The following is a 19,943-nucleotide window of genomic DNA, read 5'->3' as shown; positions in this document are numbered from 1 at the left end:
GAACAACACTTGTTCTGAAGAACAAGTGTTGTTCTTCTGAACAACAAGATTAGACGGGGGCATATAAAAGAATACGCTTACCAAGAATGACTTCAGTTCTGTAAATTGCAGTTTCTTGAAAGTAGGTAACTGCAAGGGGAGGACCTCATTGAAATGTTCAAGGCTTTAAATAGACTATGTAAATTGAATACTGATGGAATATTTACTCTTTCTCCGATAACACTCACACACAAGGAGCATTCAGCACTTCACTGCCAGAATGCAACCTTGCATCAACACAAGCCGCAAGTGTTATGCCTTACTGCAAATATGCATCCATTCAATTGCAGTCAATAAATGAGCACTTTAAAAGGAAAGGTACATGAAATGAACAACTGATCAATATCGGTACACTGATTGAACCATGACCTTTGCATTATGGCTAGGATTTTTCTTCGTTTCAATCACACTGTCTAGAGAGGGCTATAAAAGCTGTATACTTGGTTCACAGTTTCATATGTTCTTTGTTTATTTTTAAATTGTGGCAGCCTAGAAGACTGTCCATATTACTTGGATCTTCATCAGCCTCTGTCTGCTGTGTGTCAACCATTTTCTCCAGGCAATGAACCATCTCTCTTGGACTCCAAAGAAAATTTAATCTTCTGCAAGATTTTGCAGAAGATTAAATGGACAACTAATCGGTAGAGCTTCAATTCCAGGAACTACTCTTATTCCGCCTCCGCCTCCAGTACAGGCCATCACCTTCATCATCATCATTTTGTGATACCACCACCAAACTTTAGGTCAAGTACCATCTTCACCACCACCTTTGACAGTTCTTAATCTTATTTTTACAATGCTGAATGATCACAGTTTTCCTGTTTTCTATCTCCTGCTATCCTCAGGCTAGTCCTGAGGCAGGATCATCGGCTGACACAGGTTATCCTGTGTGGAATCTTTATCTCTTCCCTCTATTCACTTTTAATTCAGGTCTTTTCCATTTTTCCATCTATCAAATGTTTACTTTTTTACTTTTTATTCCTCTTTCTTTTACTGTTATTCTTTCCTCTATTGTGTTTCTCATTGCTCGCACCAGCCTTGCACTGGTGCAGGATTTTATTTTATTTTATTTTATTTATTTTATCTTTATTTTTTTCTGATTTTTTTTTTACAGTTTGCTATAAATTCCTTATTTTTATTGTTTTTATTTTATTTTTCTTAATTTTATTTCATTTATTTATTTTTATTGTTATAAATCAATCAACAGGGATTACCTTTATTTTAGATATAGGAAGCTTCTTTTCCAACTCTCCTAGTCCAACTCACTAATAATTCTTGAGGATGGCAATATCTATTTTGTAAAGCAGGTGGGACATCTTCCCCACTGTCAGAACCGTAGTGTTCAGACCGTGCGGTCTCAACAATGAGTGCTCAAGACTGCTGTCTACAAACACCATACTTCTGGCAGCATGGAAACCATTACTTGGATTGGCATAAAATTAGATTTTTGAGGTCTAAACTGTTTAATAAATATGGACCGATTATTTCTTTCGGTCCTATAGCTGGACTTTAGAGTTAAATTTAGGGGTCTAATAAAATTGGATATGGGGGGGGGGATTATTCTCTACATTCCCTAAGTCGGACTAGAACTTTTCGGGCGTCATGTTCACAGGAACGGAGCAACTCACAATTAATCCAAAACTTTTGTCTTATGTTGTAGTGTTTGTTCTTCACGCATGCGTATAAGTGACCAATCGTCGGACAATAGGAATGGCCTACATATATCGATTGAAGTTTCATGTAGTTTCATCTCTAAGGTTTCTGCAATAAGTAGTTTGTGATAGTTGTGTTGAATATTTATAATTTTTGTTTCATTAAAGCTGAATGAACGTTCAAATGCATTGGAACTTTCGTTCCATGCAATAAATGAACGACATTAAAGCTGAATGAACGTTCAAATGCATTGGAACTTTCGTTCCATGCAATAAATGAACGACATTCATTCAGCTTTAATGAAACAAAAATTATAAATATTCAACACAACTATCACAAACTACTTATTGCAGAAACCTTAGAGATGAAACTACATGAAACTTCAATCGATATATGTAGGCCATTCCTATTGTCCGACGATTGGTCACTTATACGCATGCGTGAAGAACAAACACTACAACATAAGACAAAAGTTTTGGATTAATTGTGAGTTGCTCCGTTCCTGTGAACATGACGCCCGAAAAGTTCTAGTCCGACTTAGGGAATGTAGAGAATAATCCCCCCCCCCATATCCAATTTTATTAGACCCCTAAATTTAACTCTAAAGTCCAGCTATAGGACCGAAAGAAATAATCGGTCCATATTTATTAAACAGTTTAGACCTCAAAAATCTAATTTTATGCCAATCCAAGTAATGGTTTCCATGCTGCCAGAAGTATGGTGTTTGTAGACAGCAGTCTTGAGCACTCATTGTTGAGACCGCACGGTCTGAACACTATGGTTCTGACAGTGGGGAAGATGTCCCACCTGCTTTACAAAATAGATATCGCCATCCTCAAGAATTATTAGCCAGTTGGACTAGGAGAGTTGGAAAAGAAGCTTCCTATATCTAAAATAAAGATAATCCCTGTTGATTTATAATATAATAGAATATAGGAATTATCGAGTACTTAATAGCTCTCAATTATCAAATCTATTATTTTTATTGTTAATATGATTCCTTTTATTTTTATTACTTTATTATTTTATTTTATCTTATTTCATTTGCTCATATTTTGAATTGTTTTGACATTCAGTATGTGACACTCGAGGTTTGCTGTGGTTCGCACTCAGTTGTGGTCCGCCTCCTTGTGGCATAGATGGGTATCAAGACACACCTCCCTGGTGCTTGTTGCTTCCTGGTATCAAAGTTACCAGAAACAACTAAACAACTTAACAACATATGCGCAGCACAAACATAGCATTATACACATTTCTGGCCTTTCTGCAGAGTTTCTGTGTAAATCACAGTGTACCACAGTGGAGTTCAACTAGCATGCCACCTTGCCAGGATTTGAGTCCAGGCCTTTATATTAATTATACTTTGATTTCAAATACAAATACTTTCAAAAAACTATAATTAATCATTACTTTTCTGAATGCATGTTATTGAACATACATTCAGCAAAGTTCATTCTCTGTGCTGATGATGCAAATGCACAACGCTTTCTTTTTTGTGGAAAAAGACACTTGATTCCTAAAAATACTACTGAAGAATGATACTGATTAAATATCTAGAAAAAAAATATATATTTTTTAAAATTTGCACAAAAGGCATTCAGAATGAACCCTCGCTAAATATAAGCAGCAGTGAACATGGGAAAAGGATGGTTGCCAACTAGATGTGTGGCAATTTGCATTCAGCCAAAGATGGGTTGACCAGACATTGCATTTTTCTGGGATTCTCCCAATTTTTGGCATAGTGCCCCAGTGCTACCAAAAAAAAGTTTTAGGGATGCTGCTTATTCTAACATATACACTGAAAGGACAGAATTCATGGTTCCTGGGCAACACGATGCTGTCACCCCTCTCACTAGAGGACAAGCCCACCACATGGCAGGTATTTAAGTACATGGCATCACTGTATTCACGTAGATAGTAATTCGATGTTAGTATGGATAAACGTTGTGAGTTAATCAACTTTGAAAGAGGGATGATAGTGGATGCCCAATGCATGGGTCACTCTATCATGGAGATGGTACAGAAATTGCACTATCCCCGTTCGGCAGTATCAAGAGTGTATCAGGAATATGCCATTTTCGGAATAACATCTCACTGTAGTCCGAGAAAGGTGGTGGACAAACGTGGCCGTCGACGTCTGTCTCTCATTGTTTCAGCCAACCAAAGAGTGACAGTGGCACAAATCACCATCGACTTTCAAAGAGGTAGGAGCCAGAAATGTCTCCATCAAGACCATCAGGTGATCATTAGCTGCAATAGGTTATGGGAGCTGCCGACCCACCAGAGTCCCATTGCTAACACCATGACACAGGGCTCTACACCTCAACTGGGCGAAAGAACATCGGCACTGGATCTTGGATGATTGGAAACGGATCTCCTGGTCTGATGAGTCCAGCTTCCAGTTATTTCGAGCGGACAGGAGGGTACATATCTGGCGGAAACTGCACGAAGCTATGCACCTGTCATGTCAACAAGGAACTGTTCAGGCAGATGAACGGTCGGTAATGGTCAGGGGGTGTGTTCAATTGGCACATGTTGGGAACTCTGGTACATCTAGATGCATCTCTGAACAATCCAGGTTGTGCCCATCCTTGCAGACCATCCGCATCCCTTCATGGTCATTGTACACCCACAGGGCAATGGACTCTTCCAGCAGGACAATGCACCTCCCCACAGAGCCGTGGTGACTAGAACATAGAAGAGCATTCCACAGATTTTACCACAATGGAATGGCCTCCCTGTTCACCAGATATGAACCTAGTGGAGCATCGTTGGGATGCTGTGGAAAGGTCCATTCGAGCTTTGGATCGTCTACCCAGGAATGTGACAGAATTATGGACAGCGGTACAGCAAACATGGATGGAAATATCTGTGGAACACTTTTGTGAACTAGTGGACTCAATGCCTCACCATATGATTGCCCTTAACTGGGTGAAAGATGGGCCTACCCATTACTAGGTAGGTATTCCATGATTTCTGTTCACTCAGTGTACATATTTTACTTCTCTAACATTACTGAAGTGTGTTGTTTGCTAGCCCATACTACTGGAATTGTGCTGTAATGTTTTTGCATCTAAAACAATCAAAGTGGATACTTTCATTAATAAAAATAGAGCATTGATAGCTATGATAATTAATGATAATAATAATGATTATATAAATTATAAAGTTGAATACACAGCATGCATAGCTCTTTTGTGTTGAACACATAAATGCTCACTTAAAACAGAAAGTTCTTATACTCTGGCATGACCATATAGGTCAGAAGACTTTACAACTAATCATTTTGACCTTGAATACTCCAGTTTTGCTGCTGAAAAACTGCCACTACACACAGAAATGTATCAAGCCACCACATGCTACAAGAAAAAGGCACATTAATAGTATACTACTTTTTCAAGTAGATGCAGCAAGTTCCACATTTACATGGCCCTGAATGCAATATAGTTCTTCAAAACTGATTATTTTACTGAACAGTATTCAATGAAGAATAAAAATAGTGAAGCAGAGGTTTCTAGTTAATTTTTTAGCACTGCTAAGAAAATAGATATGGTCCTTAAAAAAATGTGAGCAAAAAGTGCAATATTGAAATACTCAGAAGTGGTGGTGGTAGAATGTATTAAGTGCCAAAGAAACTAAGGCTATGAGATGTTAGTCTACTGTATCTGCAACAGTGTGTATTCTTCAATCAGTTTTATTACAGTGTTTTTCATTCAACTAGTGTAAACTGGTTTCGCACTCTACCAGTGGCATTAATGTTCTAATGAGACCAGGCTTTAAATGTCACTTTAACATAATATTACTGGATATTATTCCTTCCCCAAGATTTTTTACTGATTTCCCAGTATACATCCACTGTGTTTGTTGAGAGAAGTGCTGACTAGCTTCTTCAGAGTCAAAGTTCTGCCCCCTCCACTGCTATTCCCATGAGATGAATGATGACCAGTGTTTGGTATTCCACACAAAAAGCTGCAACCTCTTTTCATTACATCTCTATCCAAATCCAAAATCTCTAATAGTCAGCGACAGTCTTTAAGGTGAATTCCTAATGTTTGAGCCATTTCTGCAAGGGTCAGAATTCATTCCTCTACTACATTATCAGCATCTTATTCAGCTTCCTCTTCTTTATTCCCTGAAGAGTGACAGAATAACTTAGTATCTTTCAATCACTAATCTCATCTATATCATCCAAATTCATCAACATTTACAATCTAACAGTTTTCATGATTCCGGCATGCTTTCGGATTGCATGTTTAAAGTTTGCTGCTTCTCAAGGTGATATTGGAAGCTCTCCTGAATCTTCTATAATTGTAGATTCAAGGGATGTATCACCATCTTTAAAACCAATTTTTTAAAATAAACCACAATTGTTTTACTGAAACTTCCTGCCAAACTCTAGTGCATGCTTCCAGAAGATTCAAATTAAGCTTGCAAAAAAAAAAAAAAAAAAAAATTTAAGTCTGAAATTACACACCTGTTAGCTTGACTTCTGTTACAGAGAAAATTATAGAGTCACTGATTAAAGAAATAAAGTGGGACGATCTTGTCTGGTAATGTGAGACCTCTTGTCTGATAATGCATGGGCAATCTGATTGGATACTATGATGCAGTAACAAAGGAACTGAATGCAAAGAATAATTTTGACATCATATACCTACATTTCAGAAAAACTTCTGACACCATTCCACATAAAAGACTGCCATACAAATTGGAGCAGTGTGCTCCAATTTAAGCATTAAGTCTGTTATCAATGGACATTGCTCTTCTTAGAGTACAGGTATTTCTCTTCTTACATAATACTCGACTTACAGAAATTCAACTTTACGTAAGTTTTTCCCGACCCATGCAAACTTAAAAAAATTGTGGAAACGTATTTTGCATCCCATAGGAATAAATGGAGATATCGTGAAAATAGTGTGAACCCAATAACACATTGTTTTTTTTAATTCGTTTTAAGTCCTTGGAAGTTGAGGTTTATCTATTCTAGTATGAACACACTTAAACAGAAGCTTGTTTTATTACTATCTTTATTACTAAGCTATTTATTTTAAGTGTAGTGCAATATCCATTATAAATATTACCTAAAGGTCATATTTATAATGGATATTGCACTACACTTTCATCATTATCATATGTTCCCATTATAAGAATCAATTTTGAATACCTTTGTGATATCTTTCTAAAGGTAACGACCAAAAAACAATAAAAACAATTTGCACTTTCCGATTTATTGGGCTTTTCTGTTAGTGCATCTAATTATAAACAGGTAGTAAACTCGATCTTATTGCATTTGCGATAATACCGATAACTGGAATTGTTTGGGTTTTTACGCTATTCCCGTTCCCCAATTTTATGTGTTCCCGTTCACTGAAATCTGCAATCATATAAAATACAAATTTTTGGAAACTTCTATTCATTCCTATTTACATATTACAATGATGAAGGGAAAGCAACCAATGAAAAGTGGAAGTGGTGGTAGTGCCAGGAAATGAAATAAAATTGATTTAGAAATGAAGATGAAAATGATTAAGAAGTACGAATCAGGACAAAGTTTGTCATCTATTGCAAGGGAATTAGGTCTCGCTGCTTCAACAGTGAATACTATTTTAAAGAACAGTGCACATATAAAGGAACATGTTAAAGTATCAATGCACTTAAGATCAACAGTGATCACAAAACAGCGTTCAGATGCTATATCGAAGATGGAACAGCTGTTAATAATATGGATGAAAAATCAGATTCAGAAGTGAGTGCCCCTGAGTCCAATGACCATTCAAGCAAAAGCGACAAGTATTTATACAGATATTAAGGATAAGTATGGCAAACCCTAACCCAAGTTTATGGCAAGCAACGGGTGGTTTAATAAGTTCAAGCATTGCACTGGTTTCCACAACGTTAAAGTATGCGGTGAAGTTGCTAGTGCTGATTCTGCAGCTGCAGAGAAATTTTGTGATGTGTTGGAAAAAAATTATTGATGAAGGCAGATTCAACGCAGCAAATTTTTAACATTGACGGACTGCTCTGTACTGGAAAAAAATGCGGATCGAACATACATTACCAAAGAGGAAATTACAATGCCAGGTTTCAAGGTGTCAAAAGATAGGGCCACACTCTTGCTTGTGGCTAATGCAGCAGGATATTACAGATTAAAACCACTGCTTGTGTACCATTCTGGAAATCCTCCTGCATTTAAGGGCATCAATAAAGCCACCCTATCCATGCATTTCTGATCGAACCAGAGAGCTTGAATAACAATATCTCTCTTTGAGGATTGGTTTAAATGCTGCTTCATTTCCGAGGTTAAAAAAATATTGTAAAGACAACGACGTTCCTTTCAAGATTTTGCTTCTATTAGATAATGCTTCTGGACATCCTACGCATCTAGATGATTTCAATTCGAACATGAGAGTCATATTTCTACCGTCAAATACGACTTCACTCATCCAACCTATGGATCAGGGTGTTATTTCGAATTGAAAAGCATACTATTTACGCACAACATTTGCTCAGGCATTGTCTGCAGTAGATGATAAGAAAAATTTTACATTAAGAGACTTTTGAAAGTCTTACAATATTTACCACGCCATCTTAAATATTAATAAGGCCTGGGCAGAAATTACTAAAAGTTGTTTAAATGGTACATGAAAGAAAATATGTCCATGGCACATAAAAGGCTTTGAAGGATTTGAAAAAGACAAATCATATGAAGCGATTACAGATAAGATTGTAAAGGTTGCAGAGCTACCTCAGTTGGAGGTTGATGCCAAAGACGTGGAGGGAGTTAACAGAAGAAGAAGAGAAGGAATTATCTAATGAAAAACTTATTGACTTACAGGCAGCGATAGTGAAAAAAGAAAATTCTGATGAAGTTCAAGATGAACCAAATTAGGAGCCGAGATGCTTCATCATCAGAGAGATGGCAATGGCAAAGTTTGAGAAGATAGATCCTGACAGCAAATGATTCTTAAAAGTTAAGAGGGGTGAATAATATTCTTGCTTTCTAGAAAGAAATCTACGATGAAAAGAAAAAAGTCACCATCCAGTCATGCATTAATATGTTCTTTCGTAACGTTGAGCGGCTTCTAAATCTCCACAGCACTCAACCTCCTCAGAGGTGTACTTATCAGCTGAATACGTCGATTCTGGCAACGATGCTCAGAATAATCGCCTGAGAGAGCATAAATTCAAATTGAGGAAACACAGTTGTAGGATAGATGTATGGAAGTTTGCCTTTAGCCAGCGGGTGGTTGATTGCTGGAACAAACTTCCATCTGTCGTTGTAGAAGCTGATAGCTTAAACAGATTCAAGGCAGAACTAGACAAACATTTGGAGCTAGTGGATGTGTGAAATGAGAAGGGTGTGTGTGTGTGTGTGTGTTTTTGGCTGATGCTATATAAGCTTGCTTTCTTGCATCATGTGCCCTTGCTAATGCTAATACTAATGCTCGAGAGGTAAAACTTACTGACGCCATGCCTGCCTCCTCTTTTTTTTGTAATTTTACAATTTTGAATTTTTTTTTTAAATTGCACGCTTTTGTAATTTTTCCTGCACATGAGATAAAAAAATTGAATAAATACAATAAATAATTCTATTTATATGTTCGTCGAACATTTCTTTTTTGATTCAATCAATTCAAGTTAAGAGTGTTGCACAAGCATGGGGAAACTCCCCGACTTACGTAGCATTCCGCAGAACACAACCTTTACGTAATTTGGGTAGTTCCTGTACTGTTATTAGTGGAACTCCCAAAGATCAGTGCTGAGCCCATTGTGTTTTCTATATTTATTAATGATACTGATTTGACGAGTTGAGGGTTATCGAAACACTAAGTTCTTCTTTCACCACTGGAGAACCTTATAAGCCTTTCCCCAAAGAGATGAGGCATCAGCAGCCAAATTTCCCTTTCAACTACTTCCTCCTTCTATCTCTTTCTTCCTTCCTCTTTCTATTCCTTCCAGGTATTTCCACTTATTCTTTATGAACAATATGCACAATTCACAAATGTACAGAAAATAACAGGCTTAATGCCTAAGTTTGCAGATGATACAAAGATTAGCTTAGCCAAGTGGTTAATGATAGTAATTAGGGTATGCTACTGCAACAAGGATCTGCCAACCCGCACTGGACCAGCGTGGCAGATTATGGTCCATTTCCCTCAGCATGAATTGTTGAGGAGGCTTCCATCCTGCAGTGGGTTGATAATGGCTGCACTTTACTTCTTTTTTTTTTTTTTTTTACTGCAACAAGATCTAGAAAAATTGGGCAGATGGGCTGAGAAGTGGCAATTGAAGTTTAACATTGACAAATGCAAGGTACTGCATATGGGTAGCAGCAACTCCAGAATAACACCCCAACTTTGGGTACCATATGCAGGGGCAGCAGAGAATAAAAAGGGGTAATTGTGCAGTCAGATATGAAGTTCTCTAAGCAGTGCAGACAGGACAACTCATGGGGTTTTGTCATTAATATACAGGAAGTTTGCCAGCAGGAATAAGGAGGTAATTGTCCAGTTGAACAAGGCAGTGGTCACATGTTGAGTACTGCATGTGGGTCTGGAGGCCTCATTTTAGGAGGAATGTAGATTTGTTGGAATGGGTACAGAAAATAGCAACAAGATTAGTGAGGAGACCAAACGATGTCTTACTAGTAAAGGCTTCAATTTTGCAAACTGCAGTGTCTGGAGACTATGCACATGCGAGGATATCTGATTGAAGTGTTTAAGGCTTTGGATGGATTGAATAAGCTCAATGCTGATGACATCCTTCCTCTTACTTGGACTACACACACACACACACACACACACACACACACACACACACACACACACACACACACACACACACACACACACACACACACACACACACACACACACACACACACATGGGTGGACAAAAATTCAAACAGGAAGGATGGTTGCAGGACAGATGTGCAGAAATTTCCCTCAGCCAGCAGGTAGTTGATTGTCAGAACAGACTTCCTGGTGTTGTGGAAGTGGGTAGTTTGAATAAATTTGAGGAAGAACTAAACAAACTATTAAAGGGGACAGACAGGTAACATGGGAAGCTATGTTATTTATTTAAATATTTTTTGCTGATGCTGTATAAGTTTGCTTTCTTACATCATTTGCCACTACTAATACCAATTCTATTAATTCAGTTCATGTAACTTTCAAATTAGCATGACACACCCTGAAAAATGATCCAAAGTAAAGTTGTTTAAATTAGGCAAAAAATGTGGAAAGCAAATGAAATATTCAGTAATGGCAAAAAATATGGGAAAGCAGCAATGACTGAATCTCTCTCACATTTTTTGCCTCATTTAAGATACTTTACTGTTTTGCATCCTGTTTCATCTATTACCTTTTTCTAAAAATTTGACTATGGTTTTCTTCTCTAAATTTATATGAGTTTTGATAAGTTGACAATAGCAGAGACTTCTCTGGTTCTTTGAGTTTTTCACTTCTGAAACTTTCTTCGTTGTTGCCTTGTGTTTCTCTATTTCATACATCTTGAACTTTTTATTTTAAATCTTTTATTTATTTTACAAATTTCCTCAGTCTATTATTTCTGTTAATGTTTGTGCACAAAATATTTTGATTCAGTTTTATTCTTTGATGAATTTGTTTAATTTCATTAGATCCAACTGTCTTCACATTTTATTCTAGTCTCAGAGATTTTTTTTTTTTTTTTGTTTTGGCTCATGATTGCATTCATACTTCATTTTTTTTCCACACCTTTGCCTAGTTTCAATCTAACTTTCTGCCTGGCATACTTTCCATTACATTTAAAAATTTCATATCTCTCTTATAAGTTTAATATTATTTTAGTCAATTTATATTTTAGTAATTACAGGGCAACCTTTAACTATATGAAGTCTGAAAAAAAATTATTATATACATTATCCCTTCACTACAGGGTGCCTCCGTAGCCAGGTGGGCAGAAGCAGCAGTGCGTAGCACACGCTTCTTGATTAGACCTGGGTTCGAGCCCGTGAGCCACCAAATACGGAGGATGCGGAAAGGTCAGGGAATGACCACCGCATATCCCCAAAGCAATATGGCCTTAGTTGCTAATGCTCCTAAAAACCAAATAACAACAACAACCTTCACTTCTATACATTTTTGGTTCATTTTTTATTACAACTTCCATCCTCACTCCATCATGCAAACTATTTTATTCTTCTCTAAATTTGTCATTTCAGTTTGTGACAACCTCAGACACTTTGCTGAAACATGTTTGCTCACTAGTTGTAGTAACATAGGAGCTATAACAGCTCAACTCAGGCTTTGACGAGTTGAGGAGTAATTGAAACACTAAGTTCTTCTTTCACCACTGGAGAACCTTTTCTCCCAACGAGATGAGGCATCATCAGCCAAATTTCACTTTCAACTACTTCCTCCTATCTCTTTCTTCCTTCTCTTTCTATTCCTTCCAGGTATTTCCACTTATTCTTTATGAACAATATGCACAATGCACAACTTCCATCCTCACTCCATCATGCAAACTATTTTATTCTTCTCTAAATCTGTCATTTCAGTTTGTGACAACCTCAAGCAAGGTTGTCACAAGGAGATATGCCATCTCACTGGCACTCTGGAGTTTTCACTTCTAAAATTTCTTCCAGTCATTCCATGTTCTTCATATATAGGTGGACTTTATTTACCAAAAATTGTTATCATTATTATCAAACTTTAAATCGGACTTTTGTCAAGACTGTCCAAGAATAAAAAAAGCTATGCAGTGTAGTGTTATTTTCTGAAACTATTTCAATACTTGTGTACTAACTTTAAGCCTGAAAAGAAACATAACCCCTCCCTGGCATTCTGAAACTTTCCTTTTCTTCCAAACTCCCTATAAAGTACATAGACATCTGCCTATGTACTTTATACACAGGCAAATTTCCCTAAAAATTGATATTTATTGGTAGCAAATGTTAGTCAGCATAGGAAAACCATCTTGGTTGACTTTTCAAGCTTCATTTCAGCACTGGCAAAATATACCACATATCTTATTCTCAACCCCAATATAGGGCATTTACAGTTATATTATTTTTTATATTATTATGTTTTTATATTTAAAAGCTATTAATAAAAAAAATTTAAGAAAAGCATTAACTTACTGATGTTTCTATGATCAGGATGTTCCACAGAAGGAGATATGGAGAGGGTTCTATTAGTAGGTCCTATTGCTCCTGCAACATAATGTGAAATTCCTGGAGAAAATAAACAACAAAACCAAAATGTTCAATTCTGTAGAGGGTTAGCAAATTGGAAGGACACTGCTGAACAGTATCTACTCAATGGTAAAAAGCTTTTGCTACCTTTTTGAAATATTAATGTAATCAGCAAATAGTCTCGAAAACACTCTTTTACCTCTTTGTAAGTAGCTTTCTGGACAACTTGAAATGAATCTATTCAAGAAATTTGGAAGATTGTAAAAATTTAAAAACTGTGTATATAATTGCTTTAATAAATATTAATCTTTTCCTATTATGATTTTATGGTCAATTATTAGAGCAGGTCCATTGTCAAAAATAAATATAAAATTTATTTTTAAAAAAAATTTTTAATGAAAAAATAAAGAAAAAACTTCATTATTTATTTTTTATTTGCAGAACTATCCTCTATGTTTATAGATGCATTGATTCAGTTTCATCAAGTTCTGAATCAAATTTCAGAGAATTTCTTCAATTTTGGTTTGAGTAAATCCACATCATCTAGAATTTTGTTAAAAGGATATATACCCTAATATTCTGATTTCGAAACTACTGTAAATTAGAAATAACTACTGTTACTTGTAAACACAGCTGACAGCACATTGTTGTTGTGGGTTTATAAGCCCATCTGCAACTATGATCATAATATGCTGATATCAGGCTTTATAAAATACATTTGTTCTTTATGGAAAAAAGTGTAAAAATAACATATTTAATGGTAAATAGCTCAGCAATGTCCTGCCTCTCCCTAAGGACATGTAATGTTCAAGAGTCATAAAAATTTGAGAGAGAGAGAGAGAGAGGAGTAAAGGTTGGCATTCATCTATTTGAAAGACTGGGCCGTCTATTATTAAATGATGAACTGTGGGGGTTGGTTTGAAAATTCTGGCATAGCGGTCATCTCTTATTAGAAACTAGCTGCAAGTAGGATACATATGCTCATTAGTTTCAGACAAAAGCAACTTGGCTTGCCCATATCCATATCATCTTCTAGCTGTATTTCAAGAACGGAACCTTTATATATAGTCTTCCTTGTTGTCAATCTTCAAATGATTAGTAGTGTGTTTCTTTTCAGCTGCCAGCTGTTTAATAGTATTCTTTACTTGATCCACTAATTAATTATGAGGTGAAAGTAGTACCAAGAGGAAATTATTATCAGAGTGTTTATAGCATGCAAGGCATTTAGGGAGAACAGTTTTCAGTTTTAATGGTGTGAGAAGCAATTTTGTCCCAGTCAGAAAAGGATGTACTTAGTGGAACAGTAACATCTGTTTGTACTGGTATTGTGCATTTCCATTGGATTATTGAGGCATATGCCAACCGGGCTAACCAGGTGGGTAAAGTGCCTGCCTGGCAACACAAAGGTCGCGTGTTTGAATCCTGCCTTGGGCTTGGATCAGAGTAAAATGCAAACACTTTGGGAGGTGCATTATGGCCACAGAAGCCGATGCACCAACAACTAACGAAAAAAAAAAAAAAAAATTGAGGCATATGAGGCAAAATCAATCTCCTATAACTAATAGGGGATTGATTTTTTTTTTACTTCTTATGTTTTAAGCTCAACTTTTTAGTTCTGAATTTCTTCTCTCTTTTCCATTTTTAAAATGTCTGCGAATGACCAAATTTTTGCATCTGAAACACTTGAATGGGTAGGAATGTGAGGTTGCACTCAAGTTTAAATAACCAGTCCAATTCAATAATCCAAACAATAATTCTTAACTGATGATGGTAAGTTTGGGGCATTAAACATGAGAATGGTACAGATAAGCAGTGCCATCATGAGATATTTTTGCACCCTAGGCAAATCAAGCATCTGGTACCCTTTTTAAATTAAAATTAAATAATCTGCATGACAGCAAGGCACCCCTACCCAAATAGCTTCCCAGGCAATCTCCAGGGGCTCACATCTGGTGAGTATGGGCTTGGCAAACCCAGGGTCTTGAGCTGGATATTATCATTCTTCTCTTTCTTGGTGATTCCTTTCTACTCTCTCTCTCTCTCTCTCTCTCTCTCTCTCTCTCTCACACACACACACACACACACACACACACACACACACACACACACACACACACACACAGGGTAACTCAGGGAAATTTTGTATTGGCTGGTGCAGCATAAGCTTCAGGCTTCCTTGCACCATATGGCTAATAATAATAATTTGCCTGGATGCCTACCATACCACGATGGCACTGCAGGTAAGTGTACTTAGTCTGTGTGATGACATTCTGATCCACTGGTGCTTGGGTAATTTCTTCCTCTGAAAAATTAAGATCCCATTCTGCAATTATCCCTTTGGATGTTTTTAAAAAGATATGTGGTATTAGCTGTATCAAGATTCTTCCAAAAGAGATTCCCAGAAATCTTTCAAGCATGATGATGTTCTGCATTTTCAACTTCTTGAATATTCTAAACCAAATCCTTAAAATCCAATCTCTAGATAAGTCTTCAGTGGAGAAAAGAAGGCTTAGTTAACTTTAATCCCTCTAAAATTCAGTCCTGTCTTATTTCTTGCAAAAACACAAAAGAGTATACTGCAGCTTTGCTCATCTTCAATGACAGGTTTCTAGACAAGATCGCATATCTATACTAGGAATTACTCTAACTTCTAATCTCTCTTAATGTAAGCACATCACAAGTGTTACTTCTTTTGCATACTCTTGGTGTTACTTTTCTCTGAAAAACTACTCGTTATACAAATCACAAATGCACCCTACCATGGAATATTGTTCCCATATCTATCTGGGGGTGGTGCTTCCAAGACACTCCTTCAAGTGTCTCTACGCTGTCTCAAAGATGTTCAGTTTCTGCTGCATGCCTTTTCTGTTGATACTTCTGTTCACTTTCTTCTGAATTGGCATCTGTAATTCCCTCACCCTCTGCCAAACTAGTCTGAACATGCGCCACAATAAGTCAGCATCCAATCAATGCCCAACTCCAAATTCACAAAACCAACTTTTCCTCTTCCTCATTTATCCCTTCTACTTCTGCTTTATGGAACATTCTTCCTTCACATTATTTGCCTAAAATTATAATCTACAGAAATTTAAATCTAATATCCACAAGTATCTTCTGTTTTCTCAACATCAACTCACACACGGTACTATATAAAAACTCCAAACACGAAATGTAATTGTTTGAGGTTTTCATTGTTTAAAAAAAAAAAAAGTGGGGGGGGGGAATCATTTGTCGGCTTATGTTGGAATAAATGCAATTTTGCCTGAATCTTTACAAATGTTACACTTCAATCCTAGGTCTTCAATTTCTTCTATTTCAGGAGATAACCCTGGCTGGGTATCTGGTTAATATTTTCTTTTCTGAAATAGACAGCCTAAAGGAAACAGCAAACTTTCAGAGAAACAGTGGCATAATCTATTCAAGACTACAAGGCTATGCTATTTGTTCCTGGGGTCACAAATACTCAAGTTAAAAAACTTCAATACTGGCATTTGTTAACCTTAGTATTAAATGAAGTTAAAGGAACCTCTTATCACTCAGCTCATACATAAGATCCAAATTTCCTGCAGTACATATTTACTTGCAGTGTTGTTTTTTTTTTTTTTTTGTTGTTTTTTTGCAGCAAGAGACTAGTAAGACTAACTCATTTTTTTGAATAGATTAAACTTGTTTTCTTAAATATTCTTGTTGCTGGACCAGATTCTAATTTTGTAGATAAACTGATTTTTCTACTTCTTTTGTTTGGGAAGTTATGAGAAAGTTTTAGCCCCGCCCCTCGAGGAGGAGGAGGATATCATGAATGTTGATGATGCCTTAACTGAAGTCATACAGTTTGACAGAAACAGCTTTAGAAGGTTTTGCAAGTATGATCACAATGCTGGTGATACTGCCATAGCAAAACAGCTTTCAGAGACAACTGAAAGCTGTTTTGCTATGGCAAAACAGCTTTCATTTTGGGGAAAGATACAAAGCAGTAGAAGGCACAAGATATATGGATCAACAACATGATCAAATTCAAACTATACAGACCGTATAACAACAGTTTCTTAGCTCACTGATGTTCAATAATCCTGCCATTACTAACAATAATACTTGCATGAACCCTGTTAATACACCTACTACCTTTAATGAAGGTATTGATGTGAGTTCAACTGAGATTGATTCAAAAGGAATTTGTTTATAAAAACAAAGAAGGCCAAATGCCTTCACCCATTTCTGCTAATTTTCCCACAAACCTGCAAACAAACTGGTTTGGACAGTCTCTCAAAATGGTTTACCTGGCAAACTCCTTGATAAGCTTTGCCTGCAGCTGAATTACTCAAAGATATAAAGTCATTCTAATGAATTTGGTGTCTGCTAAATTATTAGTACCAGCTTAAATAGAGAGAATCACATGCTGTCCCCAGGACTTTTCCCTCTGCCTGATTTCACAAGAAATGTAACACCAATAGGTATTTCACTCAGAGAGCATCCTAAGAGGAAGGGATGCTTGTGTGAAATAAAGTCATTGTTCACAGAACAGTGAAGACATTACTTGATTCAGGAGCTCAAGCATTGCTAATCAGCACACAGTTGATTTAAAGATATCTACTTAGCAAAGTCCCTTACTACAAAGATAAGGGTGTCTGGAGTGATAAAAGAACAAGGGACACAATTTTCATATTCCCAAATTCTCTCACAACTACTCTGATCAAGGAATGAGAATAAAGTCTTAGAATGAGATGAAAGACATGTCTAAGTTGAACTCAGGAAGGTGATTTTGTTAAAAAGGTCATTTTGAATAGAGAGCCAGTGGAGATAAGGTTGGGTGCCAATGATGATTTCTATTGTAAACTTCTACTGCAGCTCTAACACTGAATGGTGTTAAACAGTATTGGTGCAGAAGGAAGCGTGTCTTTTGAAAAGTTAGTGGATAGGACTTTGGGTGCAGCATATCCTCAGATATAAAGAGAATTCAGAAGCTACTTGTTGAGTATCAGGGCCAGAATACCTGAATCTTCCACTTCAAACTGGAAAAGTCCTTTTATTCTTCAAATAGGCTTCTGAGGTTGGGAAAGTTCTGATTCATAATAACTGCAATGTAATACACCAACCATATAACAAACTTTATTAAAATAGAAATAATATAAGACCGGATCAAATGATAAAATAAAATACATTGATTGTGCAATAAAAGCAGTACAACCATAGCTTTTAGAGGCAACTGCCTCCTTTATCAACAGTCTTAACTTGTCATAGTAAATCCTTCCTAAAAAAAAAAAAAAAAAAAAAAGGATGTACCACGACAAGTTAAGTCTTACTGTTGATAAAAGAGGCGGGTCACCTCTGAAAGCTAAGATTATTTTTATTGATTTTTTTTTCCGTATAGTGTAATTGCTATTCTTTATATTTTATTTTTATATTTTATTATTTTACTACTTTTATTATACAATCAGTGTATTTTATTTTATCATTTGATCCGGTCTTACATTATTTTTATTTTAATAAGTTTCAGTTATACAGTTGGTGTATTACATTGCAGTTATTATGAATCAATCAAAGTCCTTTCACTGTGAGAGTTGTTGTTGTTTGTAGGCTATACGGCACAAGGATAACAAAGTTATTGTGAGAGAAAAGCCCAACGGTGACTTAAGGTTTATGTTGACTGCAGAGCTATAAATAAGGTAAGGTCCCACTACACTGTGTTCAGGGAGCCAAGATATTTTCAAAATTAGAAAAAAATTTTGACTATGATCAAATATCCTTGAAACCAGATCACCAAAAGTAGTTTTTAATTTTCAATAATGTGGCAATATTACAGTCTTTACAGATTACTGCAAAGGGTACACAAATCTGCCCAAAGTTTTCAGGCATTGATGAACAAGATGATGGATGCACTGTTAGGAAATGAGTAGTCATTTATGAAGACAATGATTTGGTGTATACAAACACTTATGGAAATCATAAGGAGTTATTCTATGAGGTCACTACTAACTTATCTAAATCTCACCCACTTCTCATAAAATGCTCAAAATGCAAGATTTTTCTAACCAAGGTAACATATCCAAGTCACATGATTGCCAAACAGGGAATTTGCCCATTCATTAAAAATGTGGATGCAATCTTAAGAGGAAAACTACATTGTAGCATAAGAGAAGTCAGTTTTTAGGCATGCTGAATTTTTTATAGCAGGTTTATTCCGGATTGTGCACAGATGAACCCATCTGTGCATAACCATCTAGCCTGCCAAAAAAGGGCAAGAAGTTCCTATTGATTCATCAAAACAAGAGGCTTTTGAAACACCGAAGAAAGAAATCTGTCTCAGTACTAATGTATTTAAAGATAAGTAAGGCATTCTCCTCTCATTATGCCTCTGTCAGGACCTACAGTCATGAGTAGTCCTACAGCAGGAGCACAAAGATACATTAGCAGGAAACTCTTTCTCCTATTGAGAAATGTTACTCAACAATTTAAGGGGGGCACAAGCTAAAGCATATCCATTGAAGCATCTCAGACACCTACTTTTAAATCAAAACTTTATGATTAAGTAAGATCCCAAAGCCAGTTACGTTTGTAACTAACATGAAAGATAAAAATTTCAGAATCTTAAAAGTGGTTTCTTGAAATCCAGCCATTCTCTGTTGATGTCTCCTATGTGCCAGGAAAAAAGAACCTAACTTCAGACCTATCCTGATATTACAAGTTGATTCATCTAGTCTTAGAGGGGAGGAAGTTAACTGCTTCAAGGTAAATTCTTTCATTGTAAACACAATAATCAATGCCTTTACAGTACCTCCTTGTTACATTTCCTTAATTCTTGGACAATCCTAATCACACAGCCAATACGCTTGATCTTTTTCTCACAAACAACCCTTCTAAGTAAACGGCAGAAGTGAGAGGTCCTTTAGGCACTTCAGATCACAACTTGGTGATTGTCTCTTCTCCAATGGAACCTTTATCTCATGGCTATTCCCAACCTCATGTTGTTTGGCATTACAAGAATGCAAAATGGGATGCCCTGCGAGACTTCTTTTCTTCTTTTCCTTGGTCAGATTACTGTTTCAAAACTTCTGATGTCAACGTTTGCTCAGATCGT

The 19,943-nt window shown here is 36.4% G+C and overlaps 1 protein-coding gene across 1 annotated transcript in view; it reads right to left on the bottom strand.

Annotated features, from left to right (window-relative positions):
* Window positions 1-19,943, bottom strand: part of LOC150088367 (methionine synthase-like) — a 668,558-nt gene that overhangs the window by 549,065 nt on the left and 99,550 nt on the right. Inside the window, 1 exon segment of the mRNA XM_090370745.1 lies at window positions 12,815-12,907. Within this exon segment, the coding sequence (XP_090226871.1) occupies window positions 12,815-12,907 (93 nt within the window).

The sequence above is a fragment of the Mastigoproctus giganteus genome, chromosome 3, assembly GCF_048544385.1.
Source record: "Mastigoproctus giganteus isolate SK-2022 chromosome 3, ASM4854438v1, whole genome shotgun sequence".
NCBI lineage: Eukaryota > Metazoa > Arthropoda > Arachnida > Uropygi > Thelyphonidae > Mastigoproctus > Mastigoproctus giganteus.
This window is presented reverse-complemented; position numbering and strand designations above follow the sequence as displayed.